The 15,148-nt window shown below is 51.6% G+C and overlaps 1 protein-coding gene across 1 annotated transcript in view; it reads right to left on the bottom strand.

Moving 5' to 3' along the window:
• The window catches only part of LOC101933870 (uncharacterized), a 99,031-nt gene that overhangs the window by 69,417 nt on the left and 14,466 nt on the right, over positions 1 to 15,148 (bottom strand). Inside the window, exons 5-12 of the mRNA XM_065591000.1 lie at positions 13,858 to 13,972; positions 11,153 to 11,283; positions 10,750 to 10,895; positions 10,221 to 10,374; positions 5,980 to 6,130; positions 5,535 to 5,608; positions 5,027 to 5,156; positions 4,723 to 4,871 (exon numbers count right to left, since the gene is read on the bottom strand). Coding sequence (XP_065447072.1) covers positions 4,723 to 4,871; positions 5,027 to 5,156; positions 5,535 to 5,608; positions 5,980 to 6,130; positions 10,221 to 10,374; positions 10,750 to 10,895; positions 11,153 to 11,283; positions 13,858 to 13,972 — 1,050 coding nt within the window. The remainder of the gene's footprint in view (positions 1 to 4,722; positions 4,872 to 5,026; positions 5,157 to 5,534; positions 5,609 to 5,979; positions 6,131 to 10,220; positions 10,375 to 10,749; positions 10,896 to 11,152; positions 11,284 to 13,857; positions 13,973 to 15,148) is intronic.

Here is a 15,148-nt window from a genome sequence, read left to right as displayed (position 1 = left end):
ATATGAAAATATGGCATGATATGAGTCCTCATGGAGTAAACGGGCCCCACCATAGAGTGTGGGGGAGGAGGCAGAGGGGGTGACTTACCCTGAGAAATTGAAGGAAATTTGTAGTTCATCAGTGCAGACTTTGTCACTGCCGCAGTCCTTCTCAAACGGGAGCTAGGGAGAGATCCGGGGGGGGGAGGGGGGGAATCAGAGAGCAGGATGGGTGCGAGCGAAACTCAGTCAACATTATCACTCACCCTACCACCTTAATTGTTACCACCACTACCCGTACAGTCTGAACTAACACCGTCACCATGAACACACCCGCAATAACCACCCCCAACACTGTCCTTGGCACCACTGCATTCTCAGCCTCAACCACCACCAGCCCCAATACTGATTTGACAGTGTCACCAGCAATGTAGCTGCACCAACCTCTGCTAACACTGAACCACACGACCAATTCTGTCATCACCACAACAGCCAATAAAGTGTTAACCAACACTGTTACCAGCATCATAACCACTACCATCTTAGCCAACACTGTAACCAACACTGTTACAATCTCATCAACCACCACTAAAAATGTAGTCTGAAACAACACTGTTACCAACAATGTGGACACTGCAATCACAACCATTGTTGTCAGCAACACCTCTATAGTCTCAACCACAACCACAATTAGCATCAACACAATCTGAACCAACATTGTCACAATAACTCACCCACTCTACTTAAGACTACACTTCCGCCAACATTACAGTCTAAACTGCAACCACCTACCAGTACACTCCTAACAGTCTAACTTACAACACAGCCACAACATCCTCAATCAACACTCACCAACATCACTACAATCTCCCCACCACCCAGGGCCGGAGCTTCCATTTAAGCAACATAGGCGGTAGCCTAGGACGCCAGGATTTGGGGGGGGCGACATTTTGCCACCCTTGACGGCAATTCGGCAGCGGGGGGTCCTTCCGCGCTCAGGGTCTTTGGCGGCAATTCTGTGGCGGGTCCTTGACTCGCTGCAGGACCCACCTCAGAATTGCCGACGATGACCAGGAGCGCAGAAGGACCCCCACCTAGGGCGCCAAAAACCCTGGCACCGCTCCTGCCACCACCACAAATATATTCTGTACCAACATCAGCATCAACAACACAGCCACTACAACCCTGCCTCACACAGTCACCAAGATCAGTATAGTCTGAACCAGCAATGTCAACAACAACAAAACCACTATAACCTCACCTCACACTGCCATCACAACCACTACAGTCTAGTTTAAATCAACGTTACCAACACAATCACTACAACCTCAGCCGACAACCTCACCAAGATCACCACTGTCTGAATCAACAATGTCACCAACAACACAACCTCTAAAACCTCAAACACTCACCCACACCACAACCTCACTCATTAGCACCAAGCATTGATACAGTCTGCGCAGGCACTGTAACCAAAAGCACACACACTAAAACCTCTGCAGACAGTCACCACTGCCTGGCTCCGGAGGCCTTACCGAGCCTGCAGACACCAGCGCGGAGTCCTCACTCAGGATGGGTCTGAGGCGGCCGGCAGCAGCGATGGGCTCCCCCGTCAGGGTGTAGTTGAGACGCAGGGTGATGGGGGTCAGTGTGTCCTCAGGGCAGAGCTGGGGAGACAGAGAGACACGTAGGGACCCATGAGCAAAGGTGGGATCTATAGAGAGGTTTGTTATCTGGGTGATTTGGGAGCAAGGGGCAGGGTTGGAGGGGCAGACACAGCAGGAGGGGAAGGAGTTAGGACCCCAGCACTCACAGGTAACTTTATCTGATACGTCTCACATTTCTTCTCAATGCCGAGCCGCAGCTCCCTGCTCAGGACAGAGCCGGTGGAGTCGAAGGCGGCTCGGATCTTCGTCCGCCCGGGGTCCAGGGACAGGCTGTAATGGATGGTGCTGGAGATCCCATTGCCTACCACAGAGGAGAAATGAGGGTCAGAGAGACAGAGAGCAGGATCATTAATGGGATACAGAACATGGGGCCTTTCCCCTCTAGGGGGGCACCAGCTCTAATCTGGCCCCAGGGCTGGGACTGGCTGGCTCAGGAGGTGGGAATGGAATTCGAGGCTTTCCCCTCTACGGGGCACCACCTCCAATCCAGCCATAGGACAGAGGGACTGGCTGGGTCAAGAGGTGGAAATGGATTACGTTTTTCCCCCTCTAGGGGGCACTGGCTCCAATCCAGTTACAGGATGGGGCACTAGCTGGCTCATGGGGGTGGGGAATGAGACATGGGGCCTTTCCCCCCAGAGGGCGCTGGTTCTAATCCAACCCCAGGGCAGGGGACTGACTGGCTCGGGGGGGTGGGTTTGGTCTGACCTAGGCTGTCCATGGTGCTCTTAGTGACGGTGAAGCAGACATTTGCACTGCTGGCCTTCGTGTTGAGCTGCTCCTGCTCCTGGCAGTCGAAGGCCGAGGTGGGGATCGTGGGGGGCTGGAAGCTGATGGAGACCCTGACTCTGAGCACTGGCCGGGACCTGCCATGGGAGGAACAGAACCATCACCCAGCTGCTCCCTGCAATGGGGCCAGGCCTCCTTCCCCTCCAGAGCCTCCCACCCAGCCTGGATGTGCTCACAGCACCCCAGGGAGATGGGTTATGGACACGCAGCTCTGCTAGAGGAGATGCTGGGGGACAGAGAAGGGAGCAGCAGAGCTGTCATTGTGCCATTCTCCAGCAGGGGGCAGCAGTGACACACACATGCTCCCAAACCCCCATGTATTGTCGCTGTCTGCGACTGCCATGTGGAGCAGTGAAATGACAGAGAGTAACTCACCTCAGCAGCAGGATCTGCCCTTGTGCCCCCACCGCGATGTCTGGGAGTCCGTCCCCCGTCAGGTCTGTCCCGCCACTGACAGCCTGGCCAAAGTAGTGCAGCCTGCTGGGAAACAGCGACCCCTCGATGCGCTGTGGGGCAGAGAGAGCAGTAAGGGATGGGGAAGGGGCGGCTGTACTGTATAATGGGCACTAGGGGGCAGCAGAGGGTGAGGGATGGGGAAGGGGCGGCTGTACTGTATAATGGGCACTAGGGGGCAGCAGAGGGTGAGGGATGGGAAAGTAGCTGCTACAGGCTAATAGGCACTAGGGGACCATGGGGCCCCATGATGTCTCTTTCAGGATCTGTGGTGACCCCTCCCCGCAGGAGCTGGGCTCACCTGTCTGTACTGGGGACTGAGGCCTCCCTTTCCCCCATGGAAGATGTACAAGGCCCCGCGATTGTCATTCTCCATGGGGGCCCCGATGGCCACGTCCGTCTGACCGTCCCCGCTGATGTCCCCGATTTCAGACATGCTGGCCCCGAAGCGCCCGAACGCCTGCCCCGTCTGTCCTTGCAGTGTCTTACTGCAGATCAGTGTCATCTTCTGCAGGCCCTATCCGAAGAGACACATGGGAAAAGGATCAGCACTGACTATCAGCAGAGAGTGCCCCCTACTGACCCCCTTTCCCTCTCTCTGCAGCACAGCGCCCCTTGTTGCCACTCTGGGGCATTGGGGCCAGCACTGACTGGCAGGGAAGAGCGTCCCCTATTGATCCCCCCACCCTGCTCCCTGGAGCACCACACCTGCTACTACCATGCTAATTGTCCCAGCATCACAACCCCATGGCAGTCCAGGCAAAGAAGAACCCCAGGCCATCCATCTTCCCTCTGGCTCCATCCTCTTTCTTACCGGCCAGTTAATCAGGCAATTATAGACCCGTCCTCCATTCAGAGGTGTATAGAACATGGGGGCTCCAATTAGAACCAGGTCTGTGTTCCCATCTCTGTCGAGGTCCACAGCGCACAGTGTTCCCCCAAAATACGAGCCGATCTGGAGAGGCAGATAAGTAACCCCTTCAATTTAGTCACTTCCTCCTTCTTCTCCCACTGGGACCCTTCTCACCCTATGGGGATAAGGATTCAGTCCCAATCCTCATTCCATCCTTAGAGTCACCCTCCTGTTGCACAGCAGGTGGCGCTATCGCTGGAAGTGTTCCTGAATATATAGGCAGTTAGATCTTGGAGAGATGCTGAATGCTAGTTGTGGTGCAATTCTTTTTAGAGGTTGTGCTAGCACGAGTAAAGTTTATTCACTGACTGAGCCACAGTTATAAATTCTGTTCAGCTGGAATGTATAGGCAGTTGGAGCTTAGAGAAATTCACTTTGTTAGTGTAGTATGATCCTTTCCAGACACTGTTAATATCACTAGCAACGTTTTTTCCTTGCCTGAGTCTCTCTAGCCCAGATACACAAAGGTGCTTATGTGCCTAACCCCCAGACTTAGGTGCCATTATGATCCACAAAACCTCTGCATGGTTACTGCTAACCCCTATAGGTGCCTAACCTGACTTGGTGCCTAAATTTTTTGCAGTAGAATTTCCTTATGTTGCTGCCTCAAGGGCAGGGCATGTGCACGGCTGCCTTACTCTAAGCAGCCAGTTGCCCATTTCACACAGGGGACAGGGAACGGGGGGGTTGGATGGGTCAGGAGTCCCCGGGGGGCGGATAGGGGGTGGGGGCCGGGCCATGGCCCCCTCCCCTAACCGGCCCTCCATACAATTTCCAAAACCCGATGTGGCCCTCAGGCCAAAAAGTTTGGCCGCCCCTGATCCAAACACAAATATTACACAATGTCAAAATCTTACAGGCTTCCTCCAGCCTTCTCTCTCTCACACCCACACTCCATATTACCAGTAATGCTCTCCATACCTGTTCTCCGAACACCTCCGATCTATTTGTCCATTCCCCGCCCTTGGTATCTCGGCTGAACAGGACGACTTTGCCGGCGTGTTGGTAGCGAGGGGCCCCGACCACGTAGCTGCTCTGCCCATTGGCTGTGATGACCTGAGACGAATAACCTCAAAGGAAGAGAGGGACGTGGGGAGGTGAGATGGGAAACAGCCATACAACAGTGCTGCACAGAACTTTCCCAGAACTGAGATGCAGCCACCTCTGGGGTGGGGTGTGGGGGCTGTTTAAATAGGTAAGGGAAGCTCGGTGGGTTTGTTCTTACCTAGGTAAGCATCATTCATGTCAGTGGAGGTTCTGGATACGTTGATGAAGCTCGGCTCCCCGCTGCTCCCGTACAGGTATATCCCGCCGGACCAGTCATAGGCTCCCACCGCTCCCAGCACAGGTCCGTCCTAAACCGACACGCACGGCAAAGGGGACTGATTACAGGAAACCCACAGTGCAGAATGTATTTACTAGACAAGGCCAGAATCTGCAGCACAGCGCCCCCTAGCATCATGCTAGAACACTGGGGTCAGTGCTGATGGCCATGGGAGTGAGCATCCCCTACGGGGCCCCTACTGGCCCCCGCTGCACATAGAGCCCCCTAGTGCCCACCCTGAGTGGGAGGGGAGGGTGTCCCCTGCACTGCTCCCGCAGCACTCTGGGCTAGTAAAGGGTTGTCTCCCCTGCAAGCACTAGGCCAACCAGCTCCTTCTTAGCTTGAAAGCGCTGTCAGGGCCCCAGCGCACGGCACCATGGGAGACGCCCTGGGGCCAGGCATCACTCACAGGAGACAGCAGGGAGCTGAATCCTTCCTGAGACATCTCCAGCTGGAAGGAGCTGCCGCTCTGGGACTGGGTGCCTGGGAGAAGAGACAGACAGACACGGGAGAGACCATCATAGACGGTAAAGGCCCCGTGTCCCATTCCCTGAGCCAGCCCTTCTCCCCACCTCGAGGCTGAATTGGATCCAGCGCCCCCTAGAGAGAAGTCCCCGTATCCCATTCCTCAACCCCTGGAGCCAGCCAGGCCCCTGCCCGGTGGCCCCCGGATGAGAAAGGCATTTGGGGGATATATGGAGATAGATCAGTAGATAGATGTTGGATGGGGAAAGAGAGACTATTTGGGGCCTATTTGAGCTCTGGATTCCCAGCTGCTCCCCGTCCCATCTCGGCCTTGAAAACCCATTTCTAGAGCCCCGGGGCCACTGCGTCCCCTCCCCCGGCTCTGGTACCTTCGATGGCGAAGATCTTCTCCTGCAGCTGGCTCTGGATGCCCTGGAGGGCGTCAAAATTGTCCACCCGGAAGACGTGCTCATTGCTGGGCTGAGAGGCGATCTCCTGGAGCTCCCGTTGGGCAGCAGCACTGGAGAAGGCCTGGCCGACCTTCACGGAGTAGAGGGAGGAACAGGGGAGACCAGGGCATCAGCGTCAATCACAGCCGAGAGCTCTGGACCAACACCCACCCGCCCTGAGCCCTGCTGGGCCCTCGAGAGGCACGGCTCAGCCAGCGCCATGTGCTGCTCTGGTGAGTGGGGGTTGGGGGGCCGCTGGAGCAGCTTGGCACAAGTGTCACTGTGATGTGAGGAGAGGGGCCCTCGTGCCTGGAGTTATGGAGCCTGCCTCATTTCAGCACCGAGTTGTGTCGGTTGTATCAGCAGTGGGGCACAGGGGTTTTCTTGCCATGGGGATTGTCAGCACTCTGGGGCCCTGCATGACTCAATCTCCAGGCTGTAGTGAGGGGTGAGTGCTGCAATGTCTCTGGGGGACGCCTCAGGGCAAGGAGTGAAGGGCTGGGACCACCACGCTGGTCTGGGTGGGTTGTGTGCAATCGGTTCAGCAGTGGAGTCAGGCACCTCCTGGTCGCTGGGCCTGACAAAAGCTGCAGACAAAAGTCGAACAAGATCCTGTGGCTGGAAGCGGAATTTACACCCATTCAGACTGGAAAGATGGTGTCAGGTTTAACCATGATGGGAATTAACCATTGGAGCAGCTCACCACGTGCCACGGTGGATTCTCCATCTCTGGCAATTTTTATTTCAAGACTGGCTGGTTTTCTGAAAGATCTGCTCTGGTTCCAGCATGGATTATTTGGGGCAGTTCTCTGGCCTGTGCTACACGGGAGTTCAGACTAGATTATTGCAAATGTTTCTCCTGGCCTGGGAATCTATGACTCTAAACCCGAGTTTTGCCTTGGCAAACGGAAGGTGATGGGCCTGGCCCCCTAGTGCTCACGTGCTCTGCGCCCAGCACTCTGTAGCCTATGTAAGGGCCTGTGTGTGTTCCTGGTGTGCTGGGGTATGCCTCAAAGATCGCAGAGTTAAGGTTGTGAGGGTGTTTGCCTTAACTGTGTATTTCATGGATTTCAGAGGCCTAAGTGCAGCCACTCTCCACAGTCGGGAAGGGCATGAAGCAGCACTGGGAAACCTTAACGCTGCATTAAGGAAGTTAATGGAATAACCCAGCTTCTATAAATAAGAATAAAACAAACAAAGAAAAAGTGGGACCACTAAACACTGAGGATGGAGTGGAGGTTAAGGATAATCTAGGCATGTCCCAATATCTAAACAAATACTTTGCCTCAGTCTTTAATGAGGCTAATGAGGAGCTTAGGGATAATGGTAGGATGACAAATGGGAATGAGGATATGGAGGTAGATATTACCACATCCAAGGTAGAAGCCAAACTCGAACAGCTTAATGGGACTAAATCGGAGGGCCCAGATAATCTTCAACCAAGAATATTAAAGGAACTGGCACATGAAATTGCAAGCCCATTAGCAAGAATTTTTAATGAATCAGTAAACTCAGGGGTTGTACCATACAACTGGAGAATTGCTAACATAGTTCCTATCTTTAAGAAAGGGGGGGAAAAGTGATCCGGGTAACTATAGGCCTGTTAGTTTGATATCTGTAGTAAGCAAGGTCTTGGAAAAATTTTTGAAGGAGAAAGTAGTTAAGGACATTGAGGTCAATGGTAATTGGGACAAAATACAACATGGTTTTACAAAAGGTAGATCGTGCCAAACCAAACTGATCTCCTTCTTTGAGAAGGTAACAGAGTTCTAAGACAAAGGAAACACGGTGGATCTAATTTACCTCGATTTCAGTAAGGCATTTGATACGGTTCCACATGGGGAATTATTAACTAAATTGGAAAAGATGGGGATCAATATGAAAATTGCAAGGTGGATAAGGAACTGGAGACTACAACGGGTCATACTGAAAGGTGAACTGTCAGGGTGGAGGGAGGTTACTAGTGGAGTTCCTCAGGGATCGTTTTGGGGACCAATCTTATTTAATCTTTTTATTACTGACCTTGGCACAAAAAGTGGGAATGTGCTAATAAAGTTTGCGGATGACACAAAGCTGGGAGGTATTGCTAATACAGAGAAGGACCGGGATATCATATAGGAAGATCTGGATAACCTTGTAAACTGGATTAATAGTAATAGGATGAAATTTAATAGTGAAAAGTGCAAGGTCATGCATTTAGGGATTAATAACAAGAATTTTTGTTATAAGCTGGGGATGCATCAGTTGGAAGTAACAGAGGAGGTGAAGAACCTTGGAGTGTTGGTTGATCACAGAATGACTATGAGCCGCCAATGTGATATGGCCGTGAAAAAAGCTAATGAGGTCTTTGGATTTATCAGGAGAGGTATTTCCAGTAGAAATAAGGAGGTATTAGTACCATTATACAAGGCACTGGTGAGACCTCATCTGGAATACTGTGTGCAGTTCTGGTCTCCATGTTTAAGGAGGATGAATTCAAACTGGAACAGGTACAGAGAAGGGCTACTAGGATGATCCAAGGAATGGAAAACCTGTCATATGAAAGGAGACTGAAAGAGCTTGGCTTGTTTAGCCTAACCAAAAGAAGGCTGAGGGGAGATATGATTGCTCTCTCTATAAATATATCAGAGGAATAAATACCAGGGAGGGAGAGGAATTATTTAAGTTCAGTACCAATGTGGACACAGGAACAAATGGATATAAACTGGCCATCAGGAAGTTCAGACTTAAAATTAGATGAAGGTTTCTAACCATCAGAGGAATGAAGTTCTGGAACAGCCTTCCAAGGGGAGCAGTGGGGGCAAAAGACATATCTGACTTCAAGACTAAGCTTGATAAGTTTATGGAGGGGGTGGTAGGATGGGATAGCCTAATTTTGGCAATTAATTGGTCTTTGACTATTAGCGGTAAATATGCCCGATGGCCTGTGATGGGACGTTAGATGGGGTGGATCTGAGTTACTACAGAGAATTCTTTCCTGGGTGTCTGGCTGGTAAGTCTTGCCCACATGCTCAGGGTTTAGCTGATCGCCATATTTGGGGTTGGGACGGAATTTTCCTCCAGGATAGATTGGCAGAGGTCCCACGGGGGTTTCGCCTTCCTCTGCAGCGTGGGGCATGGGTCACTTGCTGGTGGATTCTCTGCACCTTGAAGTCTTTAAACCATGATTTGAGGACTTCAATGGCTCAGACACAGATTTGATACAGGAGTGGGTGGGTGAGATTCTGTGGCCTGTGTTGTGCAAGAGGTCGGACTAGATGATCATAATGGTCCCTTCTGACCTTAAAGTCTATGATTCTATTGTTCACGCTCAGTTCCATTGTTCAGGAGACACTATTACATTTTCCTTTACTGTCTTTCATCAGCTGTCTGTTTAAAAAATACTGATTCCCTTGACCACACCTCTTATGCAAATTCAGAGCATTCATGTGGGTTTTCGAGCACTTTCAAATATGGTTCTTCAGCTGGAAATTTTGATCTCAGGGCAAAAAAATCCAAAGGGAGACACTGCAGAATGACAGGAACATTAGCCAATAGCAAGAATTGAACCCACAGGGCACGGGACCAATTCAGGGTGAATGGCAACCTGCTGTCACCTTGAGCCACATAAATACCCTCTTGCTTCACAAGAGCCCTAGATCTTGATGCTCATTTCAATCTCTTTGGCTCAGCAGTTTGGCATGTGCCATTCTAGGCATCCAGTGTCTAAGATTAATAATCTTTTGAATACGTCTCCCCCAGAGGGGCAGTGGGGGCCGTGCACTTGCAGAGATAAACGTCAAGTGACTGAGATCAGTTTGGGGAAGTTCAGAGCCACTTTTTGAGCTTCAGGTGTGTGCAGAAAAGAACTGGTGATTTTGCTGTTTAACTGGGGGGCTGTATCTCAGGAACCCCTTACTCAAGTAACCCCAAATTTGGACCACTAATCCTAACCTGCATCCTCATGAGGCATAACACATTTCAAAAACAATCTGAGTCAGCACGTGGACCATAGGGCAGTTAGAAAACCTGACCTGTAACTGGAAAATTCCTATCAACCTTAACAATAGAGGAGCTCCAGCTCTCCTCTAATGTCACACGTTGACCCGGTCACAAGCCAGGGTCAGTTCTTCTCCCTTATCTGATGGGAACCTGGACACAGGTTCAGATCCATACAAGTTCTCCGCACAGTCGCAGCTCACCCCGATGGCGTAGCGGATGATTCCAGCTCTCTCAGCCTCTGGGACGGCGTCTGAATAAGAAAGTGGATCTTCATATTTCTCCCCATCTGTGATCACAATGAGAACCTTGGTGGCCTCATCCCGAGCTCCTTTCCTAGAGGTGAACAGCTCCCGCCTGGAAAAGGGGGGTGGGGAAGGCATGGGAGGGTTATTGATACGTAATAACACCTAGTGCTCATCCACTGCTTTGGCATTGCAGATCTCAAAGTCCTTTACGAAGGAGGCCACTGTCATGTCCCCATTTTACGGAAGGGGAAACTGAGGCACAGGGCGTGGACGTGACTTGCTTAAAGCAACAGAGGCTCAGAGCTGGCAATAGAACCCCAGATTCCTGGCTCCCAGCATCTCCCCCTGCTTTAACCTACTGGTCCCCAATCACCTCCCACAGTTGGGGATAGAACCCAGGAGTCTTGAGTCCCTGTCCCTTAGCTTGTATGTCCTTGCAGCCCATTCCCTGTGAAGTCAGCATGGGGAGGAGGGCAATACCTACACCACTTTCCTGATGGCGCTGGCTGTGTGCGTCGTTCCCCTGAGCTGCTCGACCAACCTGACAAGACTATCGGGGTTCCTGCTCCTTCTGTACTGTGAGAAGTCGAAGTGCTGTTTAAATTCATCTGAGTACTGCATGAGGGCGAACTGCAGGAGACAGGGGAGAAAAGAGAAAAACAACCCAGGGGTGGAAGTTCAGAAAAGCAGGAATTAGACTCAGTTAAGGGCTGGGGCAGGCGGTCAGGATGTAGCTGGTTCTACAGGAATTTATTCCTGGTTTTGGATGCAAAATCCATTGCTGCTCCCTGCACCACAGCGCCCCCTAGCGCCACACTGGGGTATTAGGGTCAGCACTGACTGCAAGGGGCAGGGTACGTAGTCAGGGTTCAGCTTCTGCCTGTTACCTGCGTGTCGGCGCTGCGGAAACGCTTCATGATCTCAGAAAGAAACGTCTTCATCTTTCCAAAGTCATAAGGTCTGATGCTGCCCGAGCCGTCGATGAGGAGCGCTATGTCTGTGGCACGTCTGGGGCACTCTGAGAGGGACAGGAAAGAAATACATCCGACTCCTGACTCAGCACCACAAACATGGAAAAAACCCAGTAGAAAAAGCTATACCAGACCAATGGGTCATAGAATCATAGAATATCAGGGTTGGAAGGGACCTCAGGAGGTATCTAGTCCAACCCCCTGCTCAAAGCAAGACCTAATCCCCAACTAAATCATCCCAGCCAGGACTTTGCCAAGCCTGACCTTAAAAACCTCTAAGGAAGGAGATTCCACCACCTCTCTAAGTAACCCATTCCAGTGCTTCACCACCCTCCTAGTGAAAAAGTTTTTCCTAATATCCAACCTAAATCTCTCCCACTACCACTTTGAGACCATTACTCCTTGTTCTGTCATCTGGTACCACTGAGAACAGACTAGATCCATCCTCTTTGGAACCCCCTTTCAGGTAGTTGAAAGCAGCTATCAAATCCCCCCTCATTCTTCTCTTCTGTAGACTAAACAATCCCAGTTTTCTCAGCCTCTCCTCATAAGTCATGTGCTCCAGCCCCCTAATCATTTTTGTTGCCCTCTGCTGGACTCTAATTTTTCCACATCCTTCTTGTAGTGTGGGGCCCAAAACTGGACACAGTACTCCAGATGAGGCTTCACCAATGTCGAATAAAGGGGAATGATCATGTCCCTCGATCTGCTGCCAATGCCCCTACTTATACAGCCCAAAATGGCGTTAGCCTTCTTGGCAACAAGGGCACACTGTTGACTCATAGCCAGCTTCTCATCCACTGTAACCCCTGGGTCCTTTTCTGCAGAACTGCTGCCTTGTCATTCGGTCCCTACTCTGTAGCAGTGCATGGGATTCTTTTGTCATAAGGGCAGGACTCTGCACTTGTCCTTGTTGAACCTCATCAGGTTTCTTTTGGCCCAATCCTCTAATTTATCTAGGTCCCTCTGTATCCGATCCCTGCCCTCCAGCATATCTACCGCTTCTCCCAGTTTAGTGTCATCTGCAAACTTGCTGAGAGTGCAGTCCACGCCATCCTCCAGATCATTAATGAGGATATTGAACAAAACCGGCCCCAGGACCAACCCTTGGGGCACTCCGCTTGATACCGGCTACCAACTAGACATGGAACCATTGATCACTACTCGTTGAGCCCGATGATCTAGCCAGCTTTCTATCCACCTTACAGTCCATTCATCCAGCCCATACTTCTTGAACTTGCCTGAAAGAATACTGTGGGAGACCGTATCAAAAGCTTTGCTAAAGTCAAGGAATAATGCATGCACTGCTTTCCCCTCATCCACAGAGCCAGTTATCTCCTCATAGAAGGCAATTAGCTTAGTCAGGCATGACTTGCCCTTGGTGAATCCATGCTGACTGTTCCTGATCACTTTCCTCTTCTCTAAGTGCTTCAGAATTGATTCCTTGAGGACCTGCTCCATGATTTTTCCAGGGACTGAGGTGAGGCTGACTGGCCTGTAGTTCCCCAGATCCTCCTTCTTCCCTTTTTTAAAGATGGGCACTACATTCGCCTTTTTCCAGTCATCCGGGACCTCCCCCAATCGCCATGAGTTTTCAAAGATAATGGCCAATGGCTCTGCAATCACATCCGCCAACTCCTTTAGCACCCTCGGATGCAGCGCATCCGGCCCTGTGGACTTGTGCTCATATAGCTTTTCTAAATAGTCCCGAACCACTTCTTTCTCCACAGAGGCTGGTCACCTCCTCCCCATACTGTGCTGCCCAGTGCAGCAGTCTGGGAGCTGACCTTGTTCGTGAAGACAGAGGCAAAAAAGCATTGAGTACATTAGCTTTTTCCACATCCTCTGTCACTAGGTTGCCTCCCTCATTCAGTAAGGGGCCCACACTTTCCCTGACCTTCTTGTTGCTAACATACGTGAAGAAACCCTTCTTGTTACTGTCTTGCTAGCTGCAACTCCAAGTGTGATTTGGCCTTCCTGATTTCACTCTTGCATGCCTGAGCAATATTCTTATACTCCTCCCTGGTCATTTGTCCAATCTTCCACTTCTTGTAAGCTTCATTTTTGCGTTTAAGACCAGCAAGGATTTCACTGTTAAGCCAAGCTGGTCACCTGCCATATTTACTATTCTTTCTACACATTGGGATGGTTTTTTCCTGCAACCTTAATAAGGATTCTTTAAAATACAGCCAGCTCTCCTGGACTCCTTTCCCCCTCATGTTATTCTCCCAGGGGATCCTGCCCATCAATTCCCTGAGGGAGTCAAAGTCTGCTTTTCTGGGTCCATCTAACCTGGTATCCTGCCCCCTCCCTGCAACCCCGGATCAGACCAATGGGCCCCTCTGTCGCAATATCATCCCTTCCCTGACATTGAGAGGTCCTGAGAGTAGAACATGACATGCACTGGGATGAAAAAAATACACCCCACCCCCCTCCCAGAACTGGGACAGAACCCAGGAGTCCTGACTCCCAGCTCCTATTGACATCCTAAATCAAACCAATGAGCTGACCTAGCCTGCTATCCCAACCCATATCAGACCCATGGGCCCGCCTAGACCCATCTCCTCTCCTCCCCGCGTGACCTCCAAGTTCTGGTTCCTGCCCAGGGGGCTGCCCCTCACCTGCCAGGGTGTCCGGGATGCGCCGAAGCTGCTGGAGGCTCTGGTCCAGGAGGAAGCAGTAGCCATTGACGTACATGTTCTCCCCGCAGGCCCGGTGCACTGTGGGGCCACACACCTGGGGCACGAGAGAGGGACGGGGTCAATAGGCGATGAGAACCCTGGGGTGAAGCAGAGAGCCCAGGGCCTGCTCCCCCACATGGATATGCAAAGAAAGGCCCTGCCAGGGCAGGGGACCCCCTTGGGGAAGATGGGACCCCAGGACCCAGCACTCAGACTCCCAGAGAGGAGACAGGGGAGTCACACAGGGACATCACCTGGTTCCCACAGTCCCTGCTATGGCAGCGTCCAGTCACTGTTGCCATGTCAACATCACCCAGCAGGTTGCTACTCTCCCTGTTATGTCTGCACTGTCATTACCCTCCCTGTGATGTCATTCTGCAGTTACTGTCACCATGGTGATGTCACCGGTCTACCATCCTCCCTGCTATTTCATTGCATTGTCTGGTCACCCCCATTCCTCCAGAACATCGTCACAGTCATGGTAGTCATGGTGATGTCATTTGCTTACCGTCGCCCTCACAACACCATCGCAAGTCATTCTAGTGGCACCTGGCTACCACCACCTTACACGATGTCCTAGGCCATTCACCCCTTGCCATGGCAACAATGCCCCATTCATCTCCATCAGAATGTTGCTGTGACCACGTCACCCCTCTGTTTGCAGCCCTCCCCTAGCTCCCTCTTCTCTATCACATCAAACACAAGCTGCTGCTCTTCCCTTTCTAGGCCCTTATCAGCCTCTTCCCCCTCCATCCCCCCGACCTATCATCTCTCAGTTTGTGTTGAGCTGTCAAGTCGCATCTCTGATTGGCCCCTCGTGCTGGCCTCCATTGCCCAGTTGTTATGTTTTCCAACCAGCCCCTTTGTGCTGTCTCTCGCGCCACCCCTTACACTTGGGACGAGCTCCCTGGAAACGGCCACAAAACTACTGCCTTGTCTCCTGCACAACCCTCCTTCAAGCTCTCCTTTGCCGGGAGGCCTACAACAAAACTTAACAACAATGAGGCCACTGGTGTGCTGAGACCACTGCCGATCACATCGACCAATATCATCTCATTGTTTCCTTGTTCTCCTCCCATCTGTCTGCTTGTATCTATCTGTTGTCTCGTCTTAAACTTAGCTTGTGTAAGGGGACTGTTGCCCCCTTACTAACATTCAGTGGGGATGTTTTGGTTGGTTAGCTCCCAGCACTAAAAGGGGAAGGGTCGAGGGCAAATCAGGAGCCTGAGAC

Source organism: Chrysemys picta, chromosome 4 (genome assembly GCF_011386835.1).
Source record: "Chrysemys picta bellii isolate R12L10 chromosome 4, ASM1138683v2, whole genome shotgun sequence".
Taxonomy (NCBI): Eukaryota; Metazoa; Chordata; order Testudines; family Emydidae; genus Chrysemys; species Chrysemys picta.
This window is presented reverse-complemented; position numbering and strand designations above follow the sequence as displayed.